This window comes from Carassius auratus, chromosome 44 (assembly GCF_003368295.1).
Source record: "Carassius auratus strain Wakin chromosome 44, ASM336829v1, whole genome shotgun sequence".
Lineage (NCBI taxonomy): Eukaryota > Metazoa > Chordata > Actinopteri > Cypriniformes > Cyprinidae > Carassius > Carassius auratus.
Window position 1 is genome coordinate 5869443 of NC_039286.1, and position 16724 is coordinate 5886166.

Below are 16724 nucleotides of genomic sequence, written 5' to 3' on the forward strand. Positions count from 1 at the left end.
GAGTCTCTCTGGTGCTTTTGGCCAACCAGCTCTAATAAAACCATCTGCTTCTAACAATGGCTAGAGATTTCACTTTGTTAAGGTGTGTTGTAATACCTCCATGTGCTATTACTAGTGATGGATCACACAACTTTCCATGTATTATTACTTGTCTCTTTTTAACTGCTGCTAATAGCTTTACTGCAAATGAAACTCAACCTAAGTCAGACACTAAACATCTAGTATTTGCCAAAATGCATTGCATTGAGTGTATTTACATGTACAACAAGCTTTGCAGCAACACCACCAAGCAAAATGCATTATCCAAAAAATTGTTCTTCTCACCATTCTTTTTGTAGAAAATTATCTCCTCCTTGAACTCACTACGTTCTTCGAATGCAGAGTCCACGTGTAGAATGATGTGCTCGCTAGTCTCTGGCCCATACAGAAACTTGCATGCGCAGCTCTGCTGCATGACCTCGGTTCGAGCAAATCCAGTAAGCTCACAGAATCCATCCGAGCAGTACACAATCGGGAAGCCTTTGGACACTTGTGCATTGGCCAGGATGAAGTTGCTGTCTAGTAGAAACACAAACATCAAGCAAACGTTTTAGCCTAATGATCTTTATTATTACTGGTTATTCCTTTATTACATTTTAACCAGATGCTCCCATAGGATTTTAGTTTGCTGTTTTGACACATAAATGTCTTGTTATCAGCAAAGGGACAAATCAGGGGCAAAGATGCCTTGCTATGTTCATGATACCACAGTTTAACTTTTTAACAACTTTTTAAGTGAGCAAGAGAGCAATCTGATCATAAACAACTGAATGTTTGAAATTGATGCTTCCATCCATTAATTTCAATACCCCCCCCCCCCTTAATGGCACAGCTGAATTTTCAGCAGCCATTATTTAACCATTACAGACTTCATTACGGACTGCAAAAATCATTAGAATACTGATTTGGTAAATAAACTTTAGTTTATCTGTTAAGTTGTAATGCTTAAATATCCTTTTCATTTTCTTCATTTAATTGGTTAAATAAGTTTTATGTTTTAGGAACTATTAAAGGCTTCACTGGACCATATGTTTTTTGTCTTAAGCATTGTTAGTCACATGACCTTGCATGACATGTCTTTGAAAGCTTCAGCTGCTATTCGTGTGAAAGGCTTTGTTTCGCTTTCTTTACATAACCAATTTCCTGCCTGGATAAGTTTTTTTTTGTATTCCATCTTGTTTTATTGTTTCACCCTGTCATTGTGTCAAAGCAGATTAATAGCATCCACGCATCTTAAATGAATACAACAACAATGCCTTGTAAATGCTTCTCGAAGGACAGCTCGCGAGCCTCCACCCTGAATCCCCAGACTAACACGCACAAGCATTATTAAGCACTGGCATTTATGAGAAGGGTTCACGTGGCGAGAAGACAGACGTTTGGTGCTGAACCACTTTACCTTGACTTGTTCTGCTCACATAAGCAAAAGTAAAAGTTAGACTCTCATTTATAACATTGTGCGTGTTTGGAGGTCGGACCCAGAGAGATATGAGAAGAGGGACAATGAGAGAGAAATAACTGCAATTTTTTTTAAATGGCATGGAAAAGAATGATGCTGAGAGAGACAGAAAGAGAGTGAGAAAGCAAAGGAAAATGTGAAAGAGTAACGAAAAGAATAACAATTCATATCTGCTGTTTGGCTGAAGAGGCATAAGTTAGACAGCAGAATGGACTGTGGAACGTTCTTTATGGATGCAAATCAGCACCATATCAATCATTGACCAATACTGCTAAAAATCAAGAAATAACTGGGATTTTCTTAAAGGGCGCATTCCCTTTAAAGACAATTCCTCCACACAAGAATGAAAATTCTGTCATCATTAACTCATCCTTGACTCAACATGACTTTCTTTCTTCTATGAAGCACAAAAGAAAATATTTTGAATAATATTTTGGCACCCTTTATATGAAAAATAAATACAATTGAAGTCAATAGGAGCCAAAAATCTTTGGATAACAGCATTCTTAAAAACATGTTTATTTGTGTTCAGCAGAAGAAAGTCATACAGGTTTGGAACGACACACAATTTCAACGATACGCCTGAAAAGTAGATCGTATAGACGTCTTTAAGATCGATCATGGTGTATAATCATCAGATCGCTCGGGTTGCCATGATTTTCCCTAGTAAGACATGTTCCTGGATCAACATTATTGTCCAAAAATATAGACTTAATCCAATCCCTACAACTAAACCTAACCCTATCCATAATTTATTCCTAAAATCAGTGGGAAATGATAACTGATTAACCATGGTGAAGAAACACCTAACCTTGATTTGTAAGCCTAAAACAGATATTTCCTGAAAAGTTATATCTCAATTCTGATTGGTTGATTGGAATGTTGTTTCAGGATCAACAATGATGCAACCCTTCTGATATCCTACATAGCCTATTATGTGTACGCCCATCTGATGTGGCTTATATTAAGCACTGTGACAGAATCCACAGAGCAAAACCATACAAAATTAATGACTGAAAACAGTTGCTATGATTATTTTTTCAATGGCCCTACTAGCCCTACTGGTTCTGCAGTCTACAGACGACAGCACATCCCAGAAGAGAAATTTCTCAATCTTACTGTCCATCCTCTCACTCCCAGGTCATAACCTCTGGGCTAGCAATACGACAACAGTCGAAAAAACCTACTTGTTCATTCCAAGCTGGAGCTGAGTGTTTGAGGATATCTAAGCATATTTGTGTTATGCATGCAGTGTACATGTTCATTGGGCAAAATGTGTCCTTTCCCTATCCTCAGACACGTTTTCATGTGTCACAAGCAAAAAAAATTATATATATGTATGTATATATATATATATATATATATATATATACATATATATATATGTATATATATCATCCTCTCTCATTTCCATACTAGACCTCATGTGGTTTACTCTGTCAGTTTATGTTTAATTGGACAGACTGGATACAGGCTGTAAAAAGAGTGTGTGTGTGTGTTGTGTGTATGTGTGTTTTTATCCAAGAAACTGCATTTTAACTGAAAAAGCATTCAGAAAGATGGAGGGGAGGAAACAGGTGAGGAAGGAGATAGAGGGGGGAACGTCCACATTTCTCATCTGCCCCAGATTGTTGCATAAAACACACACAAACTTCCCCCCTCTGTCCCCCTGTTGTGAGTCGATGTCCCAAAGAACACCTGAGAGCTATTTAAAGAGGCAGTATGATTAGTGAGGGGAGGAAGAACGCAAGGAAAAGAGGAATGGAGAGAACAACTGGTTGACATGGAGAGAGAGAGAGAGAGAGAGATGTTTGGGGGAGGGAATGATAGGACAGACGCTGGAACCTTCTATTGCAATGCAGTCTTGCATTTGAAAGCTCTCTGTACATTAAATAGATACCCAAGGTGTGTCATGGATGACTAGAAAGGATGCTAGATGTGAGCTTTACAGGAATCACGGATATTCTAGTCTCTGAGAAACATGATCAGAACACTGTGTTACTAGAATACTTTTATTTTTCCTGCTACTGTAGTATGCTTTTTCAGCACGAAATTCTATTTGTCTCAATGTGCAGTACACAATTAGATCACACTGCATAAAATGTATAGTGTGCAACAAAGCACTGTGCTAAACTTGACCTTTCATGTACATGATATGAACTGCATGAAAAATGAACTTTTTTTCTGAAACAATCAAAACAATAATTTAAAATCAATAGTTAAAGTTCATTTAAGCAAATTCTGTGTCACTACTGGCACAAAATAGAATAGCAAAAATAATTATTTAAAGGGACAATCTATCCCCAAAATTACTTTTCTGTACAATTTTCTGTCAAAGAACAAAGACATTTCAAAGTACTAATTATATAACAGGGCTCCAGACAAACAAAAATAATCACTTAAGGAGCCATTGGCTCCTACAGTACAAGAAATAAAAATAGGTGCCAAATTATTTTTAAGTGCCACACAATGAATGTGTTTTATGTATTTACCTTTACAGTGCCTTTAATAAAATAAATACATAAATAAAAAAAACAAATAAAATAAAAAATGTTATTCTCCTAAGTCATAACTGAACATATCTTTCCGAATTAAATGTTTTTCATTGCATACTGCATACTGCTTCACATACTATTTGTAAAAGAAAAAAAAAAACAGATAGTGTGCACTGTACAGAGCACAGTATAGACTAAGCCAGCGGTTCTCAATTCCAGTCCTCAAGCTCCCCTGCTCTGCACATTTTGTACATCTCTTATCGCTTCAGACATTTGTTCTGTTCATCTGTGCCCTGCCAAGTGGACATCACAGGATATTCCACCATGATTCCACTTTGAAGCAAATGTATATATTCCATTCATAGTGCATTGAAGTGTGCGAGACGTGAATTTAAATTGTATTTATTTACCAGGGTATATGATGTCACAATTGTCCATGTGTAACGACGTTGCGCAGCACAAATTTGTGAATGAATGTTCCTTAGTGAAGTAAACTTCAACAGATTTCCCCTGCTCAGGGGAAATCAACACTGTGTAGGGACCATTATTAATGGGAACACAGTTCATACACAGTGCTAACTTCTAATGAGCTGATTATCTGAATCAGGTGTGTTAACAAAGAGAGACATACAAAATGTGCAGAGCAGGGGTCGCGAGGACTGGAATTGAGAACCGCTGCAGTTAGCCATCCACTAGTATTCTAAGTTTAGGGGACATCCTTCAAACTCCATGTATGGAGAGCTTATGGTTAAGTATTTTTCAGCTTGGCCCTGATTTTGCAGGTTTGAGATCTCGACTCTCTTCTTGTTCTGAATCCTTGAAAGAGTGCATTGAATAATGTATCATGTATAATGTCTTATGCTAACATTTGAGAACAGGCTTCTTCAACTTCTTAACTGATATGAGCTAAGTATTTTACTTTATAACAGACTCTTAAATCTAAGTAAAAATGTTTTTAAATACTCAACACTAATGAGCTCTACTGGCAGGATGGAGCTATCAAGAAACTAGGCACACTCATTTAAAACCGTCTGAATATGGTGCTAAAAACCTTTCAGCAATAAACAAAGCAGCAATAGGAACAGTATGAAATGGCTCCATCACATCTAATCATTTCAACCTTTTTATTTCACTAATCTGTTTTGGTTACATAATCTTTTGTCACAGTCTCAGCAGGGTCCTGTCAAATTTAGTTTCAATTCGTGGTTCGTGCCAGAGCACACAAATGTATTCTCAGAATGTTAATAAGACAAAGGAAGATGGTTCCGAAAGTCTAGACCGGCACGTTTCCGGAATTCCATTCTCAGAAACTCTGGAACAGTACGTGAGAGTATTCTGTATTCCGGGCTGATACGTGTGGACTGCATCCTCACAGTGTCCTGTTTCCACCTTCCAATAATGCCAGCCTGTGTTATGAAAAGGCAAAAAACCATGTTATGTTGCTTGATTTCCCTGCATGTTTTCTTTAGCATCTGTTTTGTTTTCCCTCTTAGGCTTCCAGTCCCTCTCTTACTTCCCTAATGATGACTGATGAGCTCAGTTTCAGCTCTGTATGACGTTCAGTGAACAACAGAAGAACAGCACACTGACATCTCTATCCCAAGTTCAAACAACAGACACACATTGTTCTCATAGTCTACAGCCTCAATTTCACCATCTTTTAGACCTGCAGATCTGTACCCAGCTGCCAGTCACTGGCAGTGTGATTATGCATTACATGCAAGAGTGAACCGCCTGAAATATCTCCATTACCTGACTTGGATGTCTAACCCTGCGCTTTGTAATTTTACCAACGGAAGCATCTACTTGAAGTGTTCTTTTAAAAGGACTCATCCAAAATTACTCTAAATTACTCTTTCACAGTTAACCACACTCTCTCTTTTTCTTTGGGTAACACACAACTGCACACACACACATGCACACACACACACTGCTTTACAGTAATTACCCAGCATATGCTATCCTGACAGGTACCTGTGTGAAAAGAGTATTTTGAAATCTTTCATCTTGATGGAATATTAAGGCATAACAGCTAGCACACACATTAGGATGCTGCAGAGGGGAGTTTAAAACATGTATAGCTTCTCTTGACAATAACAAGTCAGCATGTTTTCTTATGTAACTTGGATGTTGCACAAGATTATGAAGTCAAGGGTGTAATTAGCAGTTCTCGTTAAGGAAAGCATTACTTTTCTATTTATCATACTCATGGTTAACAATTTTTAAAACTCTGAAACCAATTAAAGGGATAGGATCCTCCACAGTGAATGGGTGCCATCAGAATAAGAATCCAAAAAGCATTAGTCCACAGGACTCCTGTCCATTGTGTAAAATGAAAAGCTGAAATCCATCCAGGCATTTTAACTTTAAACCATTGTTCTGGCCAAAAGTCCAAATCCATACTAACACTTCATCCAGTGATAAGGTCTAAAGTCATCCCCCTGCTGTTCTTCCACAACAAAATCCACCAACATATTTGTTTAGAACTGTTTTTGCTGTGTAAATGGTGCTTGATCTTTGCATATATTTATCTGAATCAGACAACATGATTTTTTCACTAGAGGAAGCAATATTATTATTTTATTTGGAAGCAATATTTTGAAGTTACATATGAAAGATGAATTTGTTTATTACAAACATACAGCTTTTCACTTCACAAGACCTTAACTGATAGACTGGAATGTTGTGGTTTACTTGCTAGAACGAAAGTCCATATTGTGATGTTTTATCAGCTGTTTCGATACTCATTCTGACGGCACCCATTCACTGAATAGAGGATCCATTGGTGAGCAAGTGATGTAATGCTAAATTTCTCCAACAAACAAATTCATTGGCATCCTGAATTATAGCTAATTTTGGGTGAACTATTCCTTTAATGGTGTTGCATGTTGCTTTGGACCACAGTGACTTTGACTGGACTGGCAAAAACTATTGAAACATTCTTTAAGATTTCTGCAAAATACTTAAGGTTGTTTAAGAAAGGTCCAACTTGCAATTTTCAACAGGCATTTGATAAAATTGACAAAGAAATCCATAGACTTACTTTAAAAAAGGCAAGCAGACCATTTCTAGAGACGAAAATTACATAGAGACCACCTAGCAACCACCTTGAATATCATGACGAACCCCTAGAAACTACACAAAACTTTTGCATTGTGGTGGCAATTTTGTATGGATGAGCATCACATTTTCCTCACAAATTATTTGGCTTTATAGAGCACATACAAAATCAAAACTGGCAACAGCATTTCTGCTTTGGCTTGGCCGCATGCTCTTTCATTTTTGTCTGTGATGTAATGAATACAACATCCATCCACCATTTAAAAAAAACAACAACACTTTGTTAATGCTCTCCACATGTACCATTTTTGGAGAGCTACCATGGATAACGCCTAATGGGATGTTCTCTATTATTGCCCCCTGTGTCATTGTTGTCACTTTTCTTCCAATATGACAGGTGCTATTTCCAGCCATTCCTGCGCTAATTTCAGACATGTTACCTGTGGCAACCCAAGGTGTGACAGCCATACAGGTAGTCTCCCCTGCAGTACAAACCACAGTCACATGGGTATATGCCATCACGGTCTGGTAATATATGGACCCAGCAGCCCAGAGGACATCATGTCCCTTGAGAAGGATTCCTGTGGTGGGAAATATCTCTCCTGTGCTAAAATAAAACACAGTCTCGGCTTTCATTTCTCAAACCTGAGACCTGGGTGGGGGGAAACAAGTTACCTAAATGTGGGATGTGATAAGACAGGATGGTACAAGATCTTTCTGTTAGGACACAAAAACACTTAGGAAACAAAGTGATAAAAGCTGACAGGCTTTGCTTGGTGAAATCAGTAAACTTTTATCGCACAAAAGAAATCCAGACAGACTCATTTTTTCAACTGCACAACATGCCTTGAGATGAAATACTGCCTGACTGGTCTGTGGTCAACCAATTATATTTGATCGATGCTGGTCGTTACCTTGAGCTATGCAGGGATTTCATCAGGATGTTAAGCACAACTTTTTTCATGCATGATCTGGGCTATTGGTCTGAACTTTAATTAAACAGCCCTTTGATTGTTACTGTTATCCCTACCAACCCTGCTTAAGCTCTATATGAAAAAAAAAAACATCAGGACAGCCAAATTATGCACAGCTATCTAAGTGGATCTGCACATTCTGGAGGTCTCCTTAACCTAACAAACCTGATTCCACACATCAGATTGTCAGTAGGGCACCTCCAAGACCTGGAAAGGGTGTGTCAAATGAGGGAGACTCCAAAATGTGCAGTTCTGTGAGACTGAGAACAACTGATCTAAGCATCAAAGCAGCCCAAGTGCTCTGACTGATCTAACCAAGGGGTTGCCCTTTTGCGCTGTCCATGGTGCTGAGTGAGCAGATGCTCAGTTAGAAAGCAATATTGTGCTTTCAATCCAAAACTCAACAACAACAACAACAACAAAATGCATGGATATACAATGTGTGAAACAAATAAAAAAAAATTAAAAAATCCAAATTCAGAAAAAAATCTTAAGTGTGTACAGATTGAGTTTGCTCCTCAACTTAAAATTATATAAGTGTCTCTGCAGTATTTATGTGATATTGACAATAGGACAACAAGTACTTTGAACGAGTATTGTACATTTCTCACATAGAGCTGAAACAATGAAGCACACAACGCTGAATATTTTTTTTTTAAATTACAAAGAAGAACAAACACAAAACAGAACTTTTAAAATTGAGAAGCAAATCACAAATTGTTATTTAGGCATAAGCATAATGATTTTATTCATATATTTTTCCTCAATTAGTTTTTTCGATTTTACTCACTTTGTATGATTCACATATAAGAAGCTAATTCCACTCTGACTTAGTCATTTCTAAACTTAATATTATTTAATAAATCGTTATGCTTTTAATCTGTTGCCATAGTAAATATACAGTCCACTTGCTTCTACAAACGTGTCTACTTAGACGACCAAGCAAATGACTTTCTGTCTAGCTTCAGAAAAAAAAATGTCTCATTAGAAACCCCAAAATAGTCTTTGCATACCAATAGTGTAACAATGCCATCTCATAAACTCACGTGTGCCGTCAAAACGCGTCGCTATAGTATCCAAAAATGTGTTCTGTGGCGCGAGCAATCCCTTCATAACAGGCATTTTCCCGCCCTGATATCGAATTCCCCATCAAAGTGACGCGGCGTTGTCTGAGACAAAGGCAGGGACAGTTTGAAGCACTTCGGTGAAACTGAGCTTTCAGGGAACTGAGAAACGGAGAATCCCGTTCTCTCACAAGCGCGAGAGCAGGCTGGATGGGGATGCGCGCGCCCGTGGCACTGGGAGTGACACACGCAGGTGCGCGTCAGGTAAATAGCGTATTGTCAATGTATAGTCTATTTTTTTAAAGCGAAAAAAGAAATGACAAAAAAGTTACAAATTCAGAAAAAAGTAGGCCATATAACCTGTGAAGCCTGCGAGCAAGTAAAATCAGTAAGAAAAAAAATTAAACAGTTTAGCAGACAAATTAGCCTATTATTAGACAAAAAATATTTTCAAAAACCCAATTTTCTTCAGAGGCCCAGATTGCAATTGCTGATATTTCTGTGCCCAAAAGGTAAGGTGCAATTCTGATGGCTTGTAATATAATGTTAATATAAATGTTTATTCACACATAGGTATTTTAAAATACAATTGTTGTTGTTAAAAATCAAGTAATTCTAAGTAATTTATATTACTATATAGGCCTTAGAAATATGATACTGTATAAAATAGGATACAGTAGGCATTGTAGGATTCCAGTTTAGTGAGAGAATTTAGTACGTAAATTACCCACTTTGCTGCATTATTATCATAAAGGTAATTAATCATTCGCACAGTATGGCCTAGTTCAGTCAGTGTTGAGCACCATGTAGTGTGTCCGTTTCACCTCACGTTTAATACAGTTACACAATTGGTCTCAGCTGGTCGCAAACAGAGAAAGCGTTTAGGGTCTAAATGCACTGTTCTTAGTTGTAAGTCACACTGTAGATATAAAATGGCGAGAGATAATGCTATTGCTGATGTAATATGTCTGAGAATGTTATAGCATACTACAAACCTGCATGAGTTTAATCAGGTGTGTTTGATTAGAGAAACATCAAAAATGTGTAGATTGGGAGGCCTCCAGGAATAGATTTGAGAAACATTGTAGCTCTACTAATGTATTTTGAGAACAACATTTTTAGCCAGTTTGTTAAAAAGAAAAGACATTATCAATGTGTGCCTATTCAAACTAATGATTGGGAAATTATATATATATATATATATATATGTATATATATATATATATATATATATATATATATATATATATATATATATATATTTTTTTTTTTTTTTTTTTTTTTTTTTTTTTTTTTTTGCAATGTCCATCAAAACAGAAGAACAAAAAGAAGACCATAGAAATAAGATGAAGTGTGCATACTTTGCACACTGGCTAAAGAGTGTCCATTATCTCAGGTACATCTTCACAATTAGACACTGTAAATAAACTATTTTTGCAAGGCACCATCTATTTAACCTGTATACTAACTTAAAAACACTTTTTATCAACCATAGCTTAATTGCATGTAGCTATAGAATAAAATTAGGTTAACTGTCTCATATTTCATGGTTAAAGAACATAACTGTGATCTAAGAAGTGCTCTCCGCATTGAAGAATACACCCTACTATTAAAATCCATGCCTAGTTTGAGAACCAGCTATTAAATCTATTTAGCAAGGAGACAAAAACCTGAAGCACATCCTTTCTGGACACATTTAGTCAGTTCCACTTCAAGTCTTAATTTAGTATGCACTGTCTGTTATTTACTGAATTCCTGTTACAGTCACATGAAAAGAAAAGGAGAGGCAAAATCCTATTTCCCCCAGCACATAAACACACATTGACTTATTGACACACATATTTTTGTTTGAAAGAGCATGATTTCGTCAGTAGTGAACGGCACTTACTATGCCAGCATCTCTGCTGCGAGATGTCAGGAGTTCGGCGAGTGGTACAAACACTACAAGAGGGCCAAATCTATGATGGGTGAGTAGCAACCTACTGTATGTTGTCCAAGAATAGATAATATATACACACATTTATAGCCTTCTTTATGTAGTTTTTTTTTGTATTTTGTTAACATTTTACATTAAAGTTTAATTTGTTACTATTTGGTAATACAGTAGGTATCTTAAACAAAGAACAATACATTTACAGCATTTATCAATTAAGGTACATTTTTAAATATACTAACACATTTATAATATTTCAAGCTCTATTAGTTAACATTAAATGTATTCTGAACAAACATGAATTAACAATATAATAGCATATTTATAAATTGTAAGCAATGCTGTAAAAATGGTTGTTCATTGTTAATTTATGATAATGTAGTAACCTATTTTAATAAAAAAAAAATTAAATACTGTACATTACTGTTCAAAAGTTTGCCAATCTTTTACACTCACCAAGACTACTTAATACTAACAAGGCTACGCCAAACTGTAAGCTCAAATGTTATTACAATTTAAATAACTGTTTTCTATTTTAAAACATTTAAAAATTTATTTTATTCCTGTGGTGGCAAAACCAATACTCCAATCTTCAATTAGACATCATTCTTTAGAAATCATTATAATTATTGTGTATGTTTTGTGGAAACTGTGCTAAAAAAATTTTTCAGTTTTTTTTCAGTTTTCAGATTCTTAAATGAATAGAAATATTTTGTTTTGCAATGAAAATCTTTTGTAACAATATAGAAGTCACTTTTGAACATTTTGATGCATCCTTGCTCAATAATAATAATAATAAAAAAAAAAAAAACGAATGATATCTTACAGAAACCTTTGAATGGCAGTGTATGTACAAAATTGTAATTTTAATTTAAAAGTGAACGCAGCATATACTTAAAAAAAATAAAAAGATTTTGAATGTGAATTTTAAACGGACTCAAGTTATTTAATATGAATTTTGAACTGCTAAAGATTTGATCTCCCCTCAGGTGAAATGAGCAGGCAATGCAACCAACCCTCATCCTCCAGCCAGCCCACCATGTACCAGCAGCCAATGGAAGGCAGTGGGGCGGAGTCATGTGGTGTTGTCCAGATGCAGGCTGGAATGCCAGGTCTGGTGATGGCTCAGCTCCTCTCACAGCAGCACGCCATGTCTCAACTTCTCACACACGCTCACACGCACTCGCACGGACCTCATCCTGCGCCACTAAGGACTCCACCCAAATGCAGTGTTTCCCCAACCACAGTACCTCAATGTCCCTCACCTGTCGACGACGTGTCACCTGAAATTTACCTCTGGGTGCGTGAGGAGCTGAAGAGGGCGGGGGTTTCCCAAGCAGTGTTTGCACGAGTGGCCATTAACAGGACTCAGGTAACATGCTCATCTTAAGCAACAGAATTTCTTGTCGTACGTTCATATCTCTTAAGTGTTTTGTATCTGTACACATAATATAGTGTCTATCCATGATATCACTTGCAACAGGGCTTGCTGTCAGAGATCTTGCGCAAGGAAGAGGACCCACGGTGCGCATCTCAGTCTCTTTTAGTGAACCTTAGGGCCATGCAGAGCTTCCTGCAACTCCCGCAGAGCCAGAGAGACTCCATTTATCTGGAGGAAAGAGAGCGTAACCTCAACTCTACCTACAACACCAATACCAGCTCACCTCTGCCCATTCAGGTTCATTGTCACTCAAATTTTATTATGGACCTGAGATGCAAAATAACTTGTGCTGTAATCTCTATGGACCGTGCAACTTATTTAGACAAACTCGTAATAACCATAGTAATAATAATAAAAATATTCAAGTACCATTAGCCAATGTCTACAAAAGTGTCTCTCTCACTACAGGCAAAACTTTCACCTCTTTCCAAGGACATTGTAGTCAAAGTGGAATGCGTTGATTCTGGAATAAATTATGGCATCTATGATGAAATACAGCAGGAAATGAGACGAGCAAAAGTGTCACAGGCCTTGTTTGCAAAAGTCTCTGCGGCAAAGAGTCAGGTACGTCACGTGCACTGAAGGAGAACATTGGTCTAGACTGCACAAAAAAATCTCTAAAAGGAAAAACAAAAGTTAGGCATTACAAGTACATTTATGCATTTTATCCAAAGCAATTTACATTGCGTTTGAGTTTTATACATTTCATACTTGATTAAATATATAATAAATGTTTATATGAATCCTGGGAATTATAGGACTAATAGACATTTGCAGTATATAACTTGAATGCATATAATATAGTCATTATGAAAATAATTGGGTTTTATCCCAGTTTTATGAGAAAATATGTATAGTACAGTCCAAAAGTCTAAACCACTAGTGGAAATGTTTTAATTGGAATTTCATCCGTTACAAATCAGATCATTAACATAATTTTTTTTTAGTTTTTTTTTTTTTTAATCCAAAATACAGTAAAATCCGCTATTTTGAAATATTTTTAAATATTATTACGATTTAAAATAACTCTTTTCTATTTCAATATATTTTGCAGAGGCTTCAGATTTTGGAAACCCAAAATGAATTGACTAGGCTGAATAAAAAAGACATCGGCTGAACTTCGCTGCGGACAAATCAGCATGAAAAACTTTTTTTTCAAATAACAAACCTTGTAGGGTGCAGCGATCACACAACTCATGGTTTGGATTATACTAAATAATTTTTTTTACTTTTTTTTTTTTCATTGAGTGAAAAAAAATATATATTTAAAGAAAATTTTAAGTACTTCGAAACCACAGCAAAAAGTCATATATTATTATTATATATGAACCGTCAATAAAAAAAATAAAAACTAAAACTAATTACAAGTATACATAAATAAAATATAACAAAGCTACAAATAAAGTAAGGTCTAACATTATTGTTCTGGCACAGAAATGTCATAATGTATAATAACACTGCAGAGTGTTCACTGTATAAATTAAATAAAAAATCCATTAAAAAGCTTGTGTTTTGTTGTTTGATTAACATTAATAACATAAGTATTGATGCACAGATCTAATATAATGATACACATCCAATTTCTTTCTGTTCATGTTCACTTCACTTAACCAACCGTTTAAGAGAATACTTTCCTAGACTGGTACTGTATCTTCAAATTATTGTGTGTGTATGTGTCCATTTAAGCACAAGGAGACGCAGAAGATTAATCAATTCTATGTTTGTGTGGTGTATGCTAGCCCCGGGGAGTCGAGCTAGCATTTTTACGAGCCCTGCACATAGTTTATAGCACAAATTTGCTTATTTGAATAATGACCTAGAAATACTGCAGAGTTTGAAATATTGCTTGACATTTAAATATTTATCTCATACATATAAATATTGAATATAATTATTACAGTATTTATGTCATGGAAGGCGTAAATTAATCATTTCTTATTCATTTTACATCACAACATTTTTCTACTTTTAAATGGTCGAAATTCCTATAACAGGATTCCTAGGTTTAAATCAGATTTTGAAGCAAATTTTCAACATGGTCTCTGATGTTTGAACCCCGCTGTATATGTGTCTGTGTTTTAGGGCTGGCTGTGTGAGCTCCTGCGCTGGAAGGAGGAGCCATCGCCTCAGAATCGTACACTGTGGGAAAATCTGTCTCTGATACGCCAGTTCCTAAATCTCAGCCAATCCGAGCGAGATGTTATATATGACCAGGAGAGCAATACCGGGCAGACGTTCTACTCTGAAAAACACACAAGACCACTGACTGAACAACTACAAGTGAGTGCTCACACTAACTTCTACAATTAAAATGTTTCTGTAAACAATTTCAGTACATTATGATTATTCGATTACTGACTGTAAATTATTGTTTAGATATATTTTACTAATATGGGCCTTAAATCAACCATGTTTTGATGTGTTAGATCCAATAGTTATTTACTTTATTGATTTGTTTTTCTAAAGGTGATGCCACAGCATATGGTGCCTCTAAAACAGCACCAACAACTACACCAAATTCCACCTCAGCATCATCAACACTTCCTCCAGCAGCATCTCATCACTGGATGTCCCAAAGACTCTCACATGGGCTCAGATATTGGAGGCAGGTCTTTACCACCAGAAGCCCATGCAGTTCTGCAGAGTTTCATTCAGGAAGTAGGACTACATCCAGATCAAGAGGACATTCATACGCTGTCTGCTCAACTGGGAGTAGCCAAAGAGGCCGTTCTTAGCTTTTTCAGTGGTCACAACTGGCTTCGACAGGAAGAACAGGACAACAGAGGAGAAGGAGAGATTGAGGAAAGGGAAGACGATTACATGGAGGCAGAGGAGGAATGCAGGAGTACAGTGGAAAATGATGAGGAGACAAATGCAAACATGATGACAGGGAAACAAGATGGTGCGGTGGAGCAGAATGCATCTACACAAACTCGCTTTATCATTACTATTAAAAAAGAGGAGCAGCTTCCTTGTAAGGAGGAGCGTGATGATAGCCCCGCTTACTGCCAATTCATAAACTCCTAAAAAAATACATAAACTACTGTTCAAAAGCTTGGGGTCATTTTGTTTGAATGAAATTAATACTTTAGCAATGATGCATAAAAGTGATAGAATATAATGGTAAAGACAATTATAACGGGACAACTTATTTCTATTTCAAATAAATACTGTTCTTCTGAATGTTCTATTCATCGTCATCGATCCAGAAAAATAATGCCCCTGAAATATTAAGAAGCACAACGGTTTTCAACATTGAAAATAATAAATGTTCCTTGAGCAAATCAGCAAAGTAAAAATTGAGCTTTGCCATCAAAAGAATAAATAAAAATGTTAATATATTAAAATATAAAAAATTTCACTATATAACTGGTTTTATTGTGTTTTTTTCAAATAAAGGCAGCTTAAGTGAGCATAAGCGACGTCAAAAAGATTTTAAGAATATCCTACCAACCTCACATTTTTGAACAGTAGTCTATTAAATCCCATTTAAACAAAGAAACCGCAATTAAACCGGGTGACTTTACAATTTCATGTAGCGTATTTACGGTTGTGCCTTTATGCACAAGGTGTTTTATTAAAACGTCATACTTTGAATGGGCTATGGAAGTGGAATATTGAGGATTCCAATTCCAATCCACAAAGGAATTGCAATGGAAAGTATTCATTAAACATCACTGTTCTTATGTCTAAAAAAGTTTTTATTAATATTAGGGGTGTAAAAATGCTCAGGTCTGACAATGGAAATTAAATGGAGTTGTTACAGTATTCAATCCAAATTAAGTCGCCATTTTCAGGAAGAATTGCAAATTTGAATTGTTGTTATAGCAAATATTTACACCCCTAAATGAATAGATTTGCAATTCTATAGTAGTATTATATATTGTTTGTTTCTAGTTTTCTACTCAAACCCTCAAATGAATCTTTGCAGGTGGTGGGCAATGTCAGTCAGTGTTAAGGGTGGCATATTCATCCAGACAGTGTTGTCTTTTACAAGAACTGTTGCCAGAGATCCTGAAACCGCGATGTATTAAATGTTAGAAAGAAACAGTACATTACTGTATTATTTGTCAATAGAACAAAACACAATAGAAACAGCACTTTGAATTACTGTGAACAGTACTATCAGTCTCTCTAATGAATTACAATAAATCTGTACCGTTTGTTATTGTTCATTATATTAAAAGCCATTTTATTGAAAAACTAGAAAGTGAGCTTTACATGTTTAACTCTGATGGTTAAACATATAAACATATAAC

The 16724-nt window shown here is 36.0% G+C and overlaps 2 protein-coding genes across 2 annotated transcripts in view; one reads left to right on the forward strand and one right to left on the reverse strand.

Annotated features, from left to right (window-relative positions):
* Nucleotides 1-9282, reverse strand: part of LOC113062248 (potassium voltage-gated channel subfamily H member 8-like) — a 39675-nt gene extending 30393 nt beyond the window's left edge. Inside the window, exons 1-2 of the mRNA XM_026231967.1 lie at nucleotides 9074-9282; nucleotides 325-558 (exon numbers count right to left, since the gene is read on the reverse strand). Coding sequence (XP_026087752.1) covers nucleotides 325-558; nucleotides 9074-9149 — 310 coding nt within the window. The 5' untranslated portion in view covers nucleotides 9150-9282. The remainder of the gene's footprint in view (nucleotides 1-324; nucleotides 559-9073) is intronic.
* Nucleotides 9283-9301: 19 nt separating this feature from the next.
* On the forward strand, nucleotides 9302-16638 carry LOC113061934 (DNA-binding protein SATB1-like). The gene is made up of 8 exons (XM_026231447.1): nucleotides 9302-9344; nucleotides 10444-10487; nucleotides 10947-11058; nucleotides 12014-12396; nucleotides 12508-12702; nucleotides 12874-13029; nucleotides 14548-14745; nucleotides 14932-16638. Exons 1-8 carry the CDS (start codon nucleotides 9302-9304, stop codon nucleotides 15490-15492), a joined length of 1692 nt encoding a protein of 563 aa, XP_026087232.1. The 3' UTR covers nucleotides 15493-16638.
* Nucleotides 16639-16724: the final 86 nt, after the last annotated feature.